The 12,304-nt window shown below is 40.9% G+C and overlaps 1 protein-coding gene across 1 annotated transcript in view; it reads right to left on the bottom strand.

Annotated features, from left to right (window-relative positions):
- DLG5 (discs large MAGUK scaffold protein 5) overlaps positions 1-12,304 on the bottom strand; it is a 207,015-nt gene that overhangs the window by 49,919 nt on the left and 144,792 nt on the right. The window contains exons 6-7 of the mRNA XM_065408068.1: positions 7,372-7,631; positions 1,554-1,866 (exon numbers count right to left, since the gene is read on the bottom strand). Coding sequence (XP_065264140.1) covers positions 1,554-1,866; positions 7,372-7,631 — 573 coding nt within the window. The remainder of the gene's footprint in view (positions 1-1,553; positions 1,867-7,371; positions 7,632-12,304) is intronic.

Genomic DNA, 12,304 nt, shown 5'->3' with positions numbered 1-12,304 from the left:
TTGTTCATCAGGATTATCTCCTTCTTCCTGTCCCTATTCAACTACTCATTCAAGTGGGCTTTCAAGATTGTGAACTAACTCTCCGGGAATGCTTGTTTATTTTATTTTTTAATCCAACACTTAATAAGCACCCATGCAAATTGCTGTAGGAACTGTGTTGATTGTTAAAACAAATTATGAGCGTTCAGTCAACTTTGGGTAAGGTTTACAGAAGTGCTCAGAATTACCTTTACTCTGCTTTCACTGAAGTTAATGGTAAAACTACAATGGTCTTCAATGCGATCGGAGTTAGGCCAACACTGAGAGCTTCTGAAAACCCCACCTTTTGGCCATGTCTATGCTACAGCACTGCAGCTATGGCGCTGCACCTGTGCCTCTGTAGAGCCGTAGTACGGACACTTCCCATATCGATGGAAGGGGTTTTTCTATGTAGTTAATCCACCTCTCTGAGTGGCGGTACCTAGGTCAACAGAAGAATCCTTCCATTAACCTCGCCATATCTACACTGGAGTTAGATTGACCTAAATATGGTGCTCAGGGTGCAAAAATTTTCACAGTTGAGTGACATAGCTAGGTCAATTAATTATTTTATTTGTTTTTAAATGTAGACCAGGCCTTAGTGATTTAGATTCCAGATAGTTGAACTTAGTAGGTGCTAGCTGTTAGACCAAAGTTTTTTTAACTTAGTTGCTTGAGTGTTGGCTACATAGCCTAACCCATATTTATGTACCTAAATAAATGAGATCTGGTTTTCAGAAGTGCTGCAGTTAGATAATTTTATATAAAGGATTATTTGTGATCAATGACAATGGTGTGAAAGAAAAGCAGAAAAAAAAAGATTTATGGGTAATAGAAAAATAGTTGGTCGTATGTGAATCATACCTAAGCAAAATATTTGAAAACTGAATGACCAAGTGAATACTATTTTACTATTTAGCAGCAAGCTGCATTTGTAAATCCTACTAACAGCACTCGTGTTTTAAACATTTTAAGAATATATTGCTGAAATAATACCGCTTTTGGATTAATATGATTTATAAAGCAGTGCCTGCATTTTTGTAAATCGCAGTGCCAAATGTCCTCTAATTTTGAGAGGCTAAATGACAAAGACCAGGGGGCATAATTGTAGTCTTTGAGTAGATGTTAAAATGAGACTGAGAGTCTATTTTATAATGCTAGGTCTTATTCTTAATAGATAATACCCAGATGTCTCTCTCTTAGCTACCAGTTAAAAATGAAAGAAAAAAAATTATATATCTGAGTTCTATCTATTGTTATACAGTGCCTCACTTGCTGGATACAAAAGGTTGGTTTCTTAAAATGAAGAATTTGACGTGAACTGAACAGAACAAGTCAAGTGCATAGCAGATCGCAGCTGACAGGTACTCGACTGTATAAAGAGTGTCGCCAGGAGAACGTCAGCAGGGAATTTCCTTTTCACAATGAAGCCACATTTCCCATCTATCAGGCACACATTTTTTTTGCACAGCTGCAAGAAGGCACTGGTAAAATCTCTTTATCCTCCCACCCACAATAAAATGGTCCCTTGGTACCTGTCTTAAAGCTTCCATCTCTTCACTAGCCACTCTTTTCTCTGAGGAAGTGTTTTTCAGTTTGGACTCTGCAAGCTCTAGCTCAGTTTGAAGCTTATCCACCTCTTTGATCACTTGGTCTCTCTCACTCATTATGAGGCGATACTCATTGAAAACAGAGTCTCTCTCTTCCTTGTACTTCTCTGCATCCTTCACTGCCTTCAGCTGCATTGTTTTGAACCGCGTCACTTCTGACTGTAACCGCTCCATCTCTCTCTGCAACTCCTTGTTCTGCACAGTTGCTTTGCTTAGCTCTTGCTGAATTGACTCAAACCTAAACAACAACAAAAAGAAACAAAGGCACTTGCATCATTTTGCATTTTCCTTTTATAGAGCTGTAGAAATGTAGGGCTGGAAGGGACTCAAGAAGTCATCAAGTCCAGTCTCTTGCACTGAGGCAGGGCCAAGTAAACCTAGACCATCCTTGACAAGTGTTTGTTCAACCTGTTCTTAAAAACTTCCAATGATGGGGACTCCACAACCTCCCTCGGAAGGATATTCCAGAGTTTAACTACTCTTATAATTAAAAAGTAGTTTCTAATGTCTAGCTTACGTCTCTCTTGCTGCAGATTAAACCCATTACTTCTTGTCCCACTTTCAGCAGACATGGAGAACAATTGATTACCGTCCGCTTTGTAACAGCCCTTAACTTATGTGAAGACTTACCAGCTTTTCTTTCTCAAGACTAAACATGCCCAATTTTTTTTAACCTTTCCTCATAGGTCAGGTTTTCTAAACCTCTTATCATTTTTGCTGCTCTCCTCTGGATAATCTTATTGTAGTGCGCGTCTATACAACTAAATGCTTCCTACGTGTTCAAGAGTTTCCATGAAACAGTGCAGTAAACAGCAAAACTTCGCAGAACACCTTTTTTTAAAGGGCATCCATCCACACTACAAACTTACAGCGGTCTAACTACGTCACTCAGGGGTGTGAGACATCCACACCCACAAGTGACAGTTATACCAACCTCACCCCCAGCATAGACTGCAAATATCAAATATATAGATCTCCTCAATATATGTTCCATTCTATGCATCCAAAGAAGTGGGATGTAGCCCACGAAAGCTTATGCTCAAATAAATTTGTTAGTCTCTAAAGTGCCACAAGTACTCCTGTTCTTTTTGCGGATACAGATTAACACGGCTGCTACTCTGAAACCTATCAAAGGGAGAGTTTCTCCCATCAGCCTAGCTACTGCCTCTCACAGAGATGGATTAACTTCGCCAACAGGAGAAGCTCTCCCATCAGCATAGTAGCATCTTCACTAAAGTGCTACAGCAGTGATGTACGTGCAGACAAGCCTTTTGTGTATTAGTGCAGTCCTTTTCAACCGTTTCTGTCCCAGGAGCCCTCCCATCCCCCGAACTCCTGCCCCACCTGGCCAGAACCCATTTAGGGATGGAGAAGGGCTGGGTGGTTGCAACTAAAGATTTGTAATTAAAACAGTAAAAACATGCACTTTGTGCACAGAAGCAGTAAAAATAAAGCAAATAAAAATATGTTACAATGTACATAAAATGTGATCAATAATAATACTGAAAATACACCATTACAGAAATTGATGGTCTGTTTTTGCCTGAAATAATGTGTTCTGTTCTGGGCACTCCATCCCAGAAAGGATATAGCAAAGGTGGAGTGAGAAATGGGGTCCCAGATCTGGACATCGGAAATTATCAATGTCATGGTTTAGAAAGGAGATAAATCAGAGGCATGGAAAATAATGTGGGGGATAAGGACAGTAATTTGGATGCTCCTATTTGCCTTATTTTGATAAGAGAACAAAGGGACATCAGCTAAATTAAGGGCAACAAATTTAAATTTGATTTAAAAAAACATTTCTTTTTAACACAAGGTATAAGAGGCCAAGAGCTTAGTGAGATTCAGAAAAGACTTAGATGTCCATATGAATAATAAGAGCATCCACAGTTATATTGATAGAATTTAAAAAATAATGAAGGATATAATCCAACCACTAACTGATGGAAGTTTAGAAGAAACTTCTCCTAGGAGCATATTCTTCCATAATTTTACACAAAGGGATTTCTTTGCACCTTTTTTCCTGAAGCATCTGGTTATTACCAATGGCAGAAACAGGCTACCTGACTTAATGAACTTCTAGTCTGACCACCATGGCAATTCCTATGCGCCTCTGGCATATTTTGTGTTCTCACACACACACTTGGCATGATCTAGTTTGATTGTCAGGCTTTGCCAGGCTCTGGGCATATCCGGCAAGCAGGGAACACTACCTAAGATATTTAGTTGAGGGCACCTGCAAATTTAAAGCATCTTCATGCCATTAATGAGACATCTGTCAGTAATTTGCAAGCATCTCCCCTGCCATTAGTGCAGATTAAAGAATCTCCTTACAGATCACTAGTTTGTAGAGAACAGAAAAATCTACTGTTAAGTACCATATATACTCGTTCATTAGCCCGTTTGTTTATAAGCCGACCCCCCCAAAATGGATAGGTAAAAATAGCAAAAAACTGTATGACCCTTTCATAAGCCGACTTTATATTTCAGGGGTTGGAAAACTTTGGCTCCCGGCCCATCAGGGTAAGCCGCTGGCGGGACGTTTTGTTTATTTGGAGCATCTGCAGGCATGGAGCCCCTCAGCTCCCTGTGGCCACGGTTCGCCGTTCCCAGCCAATGGGAACGGCGTAAACAAAACTACAATGTATTAGATCAGGGATCGGCAACCTTTGGCCCGCGGCCCGCCAGAGTAAGCACCCTGGCCGGGCGGGCCGGTTTGTTTACCTGCCGTGTCCGCAGGTTCGGCCGATCGCAGCTCCCACTGGCCGCGGTTCGCCACTCCAGGCCAATGGGGGCGGCAGGAAGCGGCGTGGGCCGAGGGATGTGCTGGCCGCCGCTTTCTGCCACCCCCATTGGCCTGGAGCGGCGAACCGCAGCCAGTGGGAGCCCCGATCAGCCGAACCTGCGGATGTGGCAGGTAAACAAACCGGCCCGGCCCTGGCAGGCCGCGGGCCAAAGGTTGCTGATCCCTGTATTAGATATTCAATTCAATTATTCCATAGAGTTTAAAATCATCAAATTTTGGTGTAGACCTGTTTATAAGCCAGCCCCCGCTCTTTGATGCATCACTTTTTTACCAAAAATATTCGGCTTTTTTGGTAAAAAAACTCTTTTGGAGTTGTGGGCAAACATGAGAATGAGATTGCATCTTACCAGGCATAGATAATACATTAAAAGCCTGTGAGATACACATCCATGAAGTATAATCTTGTGGCCATGTGCATTCCAAGCACCATTACGGTCAGAGAAAAGGGAAGGGGAGGAAAAAATCAAATCAAATCAGTATCTGCTGAACGGAAACGGATCATCATCTATAAAGCGGATACATACTATAAAGAAGATTCTGTATTTTTAAGCAGAAACCCCCCCCCCCCACCTCTGAGCCATCAGGAAGTATCTAAATGGGGGAGGAAAATCGTATCTTCTGTAGAGGATTCTTCTATCTGTTAAACTATCATAGTACGGATAGCTGAGTAGATATACAATGAAGTTCCATGTGGAAAACCAGGCTTCAAAACTGACCTTGAGCTGACTGCTCTCTGCCTCCAAGGAGGAAAGAGCAAGAGACAGCTGGCATCACACTTTCACAGCTCAGAGGCTTCCTGTTCTATCCACAGGGTCAGTGCAGCATTTGCAGCTGCTGTTATGAAAGAGGATGGGTTGAATTGTAAGGAGGGCTAAGTTTGGGAATGGTGGCCAATACCTCAAGTGTGCTCACTGGGGGACAGACTATATGCCACGTCTCTGTTTTGATGTGATTGCATACAGTAGGTGGAATTGTAGGGGTAACTTAGTCCATGTTCAAAATCCTGAGGGCCATGCCAAAAAGAAAAATGTGTTCTGTACTCAGACTACCAAGCCATGTTTTGTTACACACACAAAAAATGCAATTTAGACTCTGCTTAAACATGTTTTTAAACCAAACTGCAGCTAAAAAGTGCTGAAGTTTGCAAGTTTTGTAGCGAGTTACTCTTTAACCTAAACTGCAGGTTTGGTACATTTGATACTCTGAAAAATGAATTTTGAAAAGAGCAATATTTCATGCTTTAAAACAATATACTGACCACGTACAAGGATTATTTTCAAGCTGTTTTTAATGATAATTTTCCCATTCAGTTAAATATATTTTTGAATGGTTATGAAGAGGGAAAAAGAAGTCACAAGCAAAGAGCTAACAGGTAAAAACCCCATAACCATGAATTCAACAGAAACAAAAAACAAAAAACAAAAAACACCATATGAAATTAATAAAAAGAATTAAATAAGTTCCTCAGTCCAATTAACTTGCTTTCTCATATGCTTCTGAGGAACAGGACTGCAGTTTCTCAAATTCCCCAGATTTGACATTCCAGTGCTACACTATAATACCACACAACACAACAGATTTACTAACATAATTCATTTCTTCATGAAGACTCTTTCAGTGACTATACAGTACCAGCCTTGAGCAGAGTATTCCATATGCCTCATTAAGAGCCAGTATATTATACAAATCCCCAAGCAAGTAGATTCTAGAATTTAAATAGAAGTCTGCATATAAAATTTACTTCCTCTCTAAAGAGGAGTCCGATAGGACAGGACCAGAACATCTGTCACCAAGCCTTTGTCAATGCAACCAGAGTTCCTGCACTGCTCACTACTGCACGTTAAGCTTTTGCACACTTCCAGGAGTCAACAAAGCAGTGTATAAAACATTCTTTTAAACCGGTTTAAACTTCTGATGCATCACAGATACATAAATGGCAATGCAAATGTGTCCATGCTGCAGCCCTAATCCCAGCTAACAGAGAGTTCTGTGTTCACGGATGATGGGAGGAACTTGGAAAACCGAGAGAGAAAATTTTAGACTTTCAGCTCTGACCCTCATAAGGAATGTGGTTATCCCTAATTTATGGCAGGAAAAACCCATGGCACCCCCAACTCACCCCCACACATCCTTTTCAGGCCTTTTCTACACTTGTACATTTCTGACCCCCTTTTAAGCAATGGTGTAAGCCATTCAAGCTCAGCGTAAGCCAGGCGCAGGGTAGAGTTAGATGACATGGTGCTAAAAATGCCTGTGCCCACTCTGTGCTGGCATTACCCAGCTGACAGCCCTGCTAAAGAACAGATCAGAAGTTTCCTAGTGAAGACACACCCTGGAGGGCTTCTGTTCAGCAGACTCTAACCCATGATGCAGTCAGGCTGCAGCACCACTGGAGACCAGCATGCATTCTGAGATACATTTACAGCACCATGAAGGTTTTCTCCAGGCACGGGGCCCTCTTCATTAGCGAAAACTCCACTCCCAGAACAAGAACTCTGGATTCATCATCTATTGAGTCGAGTTCATTAAACCCGGCAAACAAAGCCCCAAACATTTCAGGTTTGATAACACCTAATATATCCTTGAATGTACATTTGACTCCCCTTAGATAGGAGGGAAGAATAAACCACTATGAACCACAAGTTTTCTTAGATGAACCGAAGGACAGTTTTTACAGGATTTCACATAGATAAAAACATAATCCTGGGAAAGGTTGGGCAGGACAATCATGTCCTCTCAATGATTTTTAGTCCCTGAAGTTGTGCGGGATGGTGTGTGGAGTTCTTTTTGTATACTCATTAAGGTGCCTTCCACTGTAGATACACAAATGGTAACATAAACCAGTATTTTTCTAAACATCTTTTTAAAATGCCACTCGCAGCAGAATTGGTATCGCCTACACAATGTACACGAACCGCCAAAAGCTGCCTATACCTTCTAAGAGAGGAGGAATACTGCTGCTGGACATGTATTGCCGTGTCCCTCTGTTTCATTAACATGTCAATCTGCTTCTGAAGACGCCTGTTCTCCTCCTCAGTCTGTTCTAGCCGGCTAAGGTCTGTATTGTGGCTTGCTATCTTCTCATTGTACCGTTTCCTTAACGCATCATAATCCTTTTTCACACCTTCTAGCTTGTCCATTGCTGTATCATAGAGTTTATTTAGTATCTCTGAGGATCCATTCTGTTTCATAACCTAAGAAAGAAACAAAAGGATAATTTCAGTAAGAGGTAGATATAAGAGACTTTTCACTTGTTTTTAAGTAATATGAATATCTTAGGAGACCTGTTAATATATGAAAACTAAATGTTTTTTGCTTACAGCTACTTTTCTCCTCAAACTCAATGTCCATGAAAAAACATTTAAGTTGAATTAGGCCATTTTGAAAAGGAAATCTCTACATACAAGATTCTTACCTTCAGGTTGGTAATACTCACATTCAATAAATTTAGATGGAAAAACATGACTATATCAATAGTCCTATAAAAATTGTTTTGCTATAGACAAGCAATCTAAATAAAAGGGCAAAAAAGGTACCACTAGTTAGTCTTAACACATGGGTCTTAAAAACAAACAAACAAACAAAAAACCCCACAACACTAGACAAGGAGATAATAAAACTTAGTTTACTATTACTAGTTGAATAAATATTGATAATAACTTTTCCACATTTCAACTGCCAAATTATAAAACACTCCCCCAAAACATAACTTTGGAAGCTGTGATAACAGTGATTAATACTTCATTTTACCAGTCTCACTCACAACGACAACTCAAACTCAAATAATTTAAGTTTCAAGAGATGAAAGGCTAGTCTGGTAAGATTTACATGCAGTCATGCATTTCAATATTCATCGTTATTTCATCTAAAAAACATCTAGTAAAGAAGCATTTGTTCAGAAAGCTACCCATAGCTAGATTATTTTGCTCCTAAAAACACTAAGTGTTATGTTTAAAAGGGTCAAATCTTGGCTAAAGTTTAGACGCATTTAAGGAGGGTACTAGAGAAACTTAAAAGGAATACTTTCATAAAATACTTGCCGCATCTCCCATTGGCTGGGAACGGCAAACCGCAGCCACTGGGAGCTGCCGGCGGCCGTGTAAATGTAAACAAACTGTCTAGCGGCCCGCCAGCGGATTACCCTGACAGGCTGCGTGCGACATGCGGGCCGCAGGTGGCCCACCACTGCTCTAAGGAGACAGTGCTGACAGTTTCGTTGCAAGGACCACAAATACAGAGAGAAATCTTGTGGATCACTTCCCCTCCCGTTCATGATCACACAGACTACTAGGATACCATTTGCAATTGTCCAACACTCTCTTGGCAATTATAGTTAAGGCTACGATTTAGTCATGGGTATTTTTAGTAAAAGTCATGGACAGGTCGCAGGCAATACACAAAAATTCACGGCCCTTGACCTGTCCTTGACTTTTACTAAAAATACCCCTGACTAAATCTTGGGGAGGGGAGCGTTGCTGCCCGAGGGTGGGCAGTGGCACCAGGTGACGGGGCTGCGGAGCAGTGGCTGTTCTGGCTGCACCTGGAACCGCTGCTTAGGTGATCCCCAGGGCCAGCTGCCCGGGGCCACCCGAGCAACAGTCGGAGCGGTTGGCTGTAGGGCCGCCCGAGCAAGTGGCTGCAGAGCCGCTCCAGCAGCAGCTGGTGTGGCTGTCCCTGGAGCCAGCTGCTTGGGAGACCCGGGGTCAGCCACACTGGCCGCTGCAGAAGTCACAGAGGCCGCGGAAAGTAACGGAATCCATTACTTCCGTGACCTCTGAGACAGACATGGAGCCCTAATTATGGTCATTGCTGGCTCCTTAATTCCTGCTGCTTCTACACATGCTCAGGCTCCTCTTTACATTGAGACGCCTAGCCTCTTGGAGAAGCAGCTGGAAATGAGTAGCAGCTACCAACTTTATGTGACTGCCAGCTCTCTGTAGATCACCAGTAACCCACAGACTGCAGCTTGATAAAGCTGATCTTATGCATCACAACCACACAGGTGAGAAAGTGAGGTTCCTAACAGTGATTTTTATCCTGACACTGTCCCCTTTAACAAACCTAGAGGTACAAAAACCCAACTGACCAGAACTGTGAGCTGTTTGGTTACAAGTCAACTTGACAATTTGGACGTAACAGAGTCCCAATTCAGCAATGATTTAATCATGTGCCTAATTTCAAACTCGTGTGTAGTCCCATTCACTTCTGGGGCACTACTCATATGCTTAAAGTAGGCACATGATTCAGTGCCTTGCTGAACTGAGGCCTTAGGATGTGATTGAGGAAATAACATCAGCACGTTCTTTTGTCCACCCATATTTAGGGGCGAACACTTTTTAAATAGTGGACTTCAGCACATGCTTAATTTTAAACACATGCTGAAGGGCCGTTACTGGGAAGGGATGTTTTCCTGAATTGGGGCCTTGACCATCACTGAACTGTCCAAGAAAAACAAAGTTTACTGAAAAACGAAAACAAATGGTACTGAAACCAAACTTAGGGGCTGAATATTTGAAACTCTCAGACAGAAGCAAACATTTTCTCACAGCCTAAAATGTATGGGGCCCCTTCTCATTGACAATGTCTTAAACAACTATCAGATTAAGTAAACTGAAAGAGAAAAGACAAGACCAAAGATAGCAGGAGTTTATTTTAAACTTAGTCAAAGGCTTTAAAATGCAAATGGGGTTTGGAGGGAGGAAGGGAAGAAAAGAGAAAATGCCACAAACAGGAAGCGTAGTAATAAGGAAAATCTCCCATCCAAAGCCCCAATACGAGGAAGAGTAAATAGTCCAAGCTGGACCCAAGGGTACAGCCATGGCAACGAAAACCTCATACGTGAGCAGTAGAAACTTAAAGGCCAGGCAGCTGCTGTACAGGAAATCAAGGGCAATCCCACACAGTAGGAGTCATTTGATCAACAGTTTTTGTTTCTCAAGCAGTTGGGCTGCTGTGTTTTGCTACAGTCTGGCGATGGCATGACACGTCAGAGAGACCGTCAAAAATAGAATTAGATTAATCCAGATTCAAAGTGACAAAGACTGAGATACGACTGCTGGCATTCCTTCAGGACAACATGATTCACACTGACACACCAAGGAAAGGAGCCACACACGTTTCTCACTGTTAGAGTAACAAAATTTCTTTGAAAAGGGTAATGATGAAGTTTGCACAATATTAAATTATTTTGCAAAAATAAATGATAGTAATAACACTCCGACTTTATGCTGTGCTTCCCATCAAAGAATCTCCAATTGCTGGACAAACATTAAAGCTGATGCCATTCTGTGGTAGGTTTCACATTACCATTTTACAAAGTGAGAAACTAAGGCACAGAAAGGGTAAGTGACTTGACCAAACTCGCATAGCGAGTCTGTAGTATAGCAGGGAAGTTAATAAAATGAACAAACAAAAACACCCACAAAGAAACAAACCAAAAAAACAACAACTAAAAACATGGTAAACACCTCAGTCTGTATAGCTTATTTTGACTTTTACCCTTCAAGCCTGGCAAGTAATTATTTTTGTTTGTATAGACTTTGCTTCTGAAGCTTAACCATTTGACTTTAAAGTTCGTCTCATGAATCAGCCCACAGAGTTAGGCAAAGCCATCTATTTATCCATTCTACATGTTACTGTAACTGTTCTAACTAAATGATCCCTTTTCTGTAAATGAACCATGGACTCTCTGCCACTTCCAGGTTGTTGTTTTTTGCCAGCCTATTTTTCTCCCTAGCGTGTGAACTTTACTACGATTAAAAAACCAAGCACCTTGGTGTTGAGACTGCTTAATTGTTAGAAACATCCATTCTTTCATCCCTGCAAAAGCTCTTTTTTTAAGTTTGAAGTTTAAAAGCATTAATCAACCTGTAGCATTGTTCTAACTGAATAGTGTCTGTGAACCTAAATAACCAAACTTTGTTCAATCATTCCCCTAACCTTTAAAGGTGTCACTGGGAGAAAGAAAAACTGCCACTCATTTTTTGTGATACTTTCACAATATAAACACAGGCTGCACTTTTGCATGCCCACAGCTATTCCTGTCCCAAGAAATACCTAAAGATCAAGGGACAAAAGCCATTCTTTTTTCATTATTATAAGCCTTTAAATTAGATTTAGCATGACTAAAAATTATAATTATCCAGAGTTCTTTCTTCATATTAGGAAAGGGTCAACTCTGAGAACAGTTTTATTTTAAAAAAGCTCTCAACTTTGTTACTATGAGTATGATGTGATGTTCAAGAATGATGAATAAACAGTCAACAGTTAACTATTAACAATGTGCCCAAAATTATCAAGTCAGTACTGATATGCTTTAATTCATTGTTATTCTGGCAGAAAGCAATGCTATAACTTGTGTTGCGTTTTCATTGTAAACCCTTAAGTTAAGGGGCATGTAATTCCATTATATGTCTCTTAAGGCTGAAATTTTGCCTAAGGGTTGAAATGAGGTTATGGTAACATATTTATATATAAATTCCTATTCCCCAAAATACCAGACTAAACCAAACACCTCCACCCAAAATACTCGTAGCCAAAAGTAGTCATATCCATTGTCTTTTCAGGATGGGCTGCAATCAGTATTTCCACTGACTTCAAAGGGCTTTGGAACAGATGCACAGAGCTGAGTGCTCAGCACTTCTGAGAATTGGGCCACTTATTTAGGGGCTTAAATATGAATTTAGGAGCCTAAGTTTAGGCATCCATTTTTAAAACACAGATGTTTTAAAATGACAAATCAGTGTTAAACTCAGACATTTGGGTCTGTTGATGTCAAACGTCCTTCTTATTTAACAGTTTATGTAATCCCAATTCCTCTTTACGATTAATTGATGCTTCAAAAACATTTCCTACTAGTACAGATAAA

This window comes from Emys orbicularis, chromosome 7, assembly GCF_028017835.1.
Source record: "Emys orbicularis isolate rEmyOrb1 chromosome 7, rEmyOrb1.hap1, whole genome shotgun sequence".
Classification (NCBI taxonomy): Eukaryota; Metazoa; Chordata; order Testudines; family Emydidae; genus Emys; species Emys orbicularis.
The sequence above is the reverse complement of the archived record's forward strand: the minus strand, read 5'-3'. Positions and strand labels throughout refer to the sequence as shown.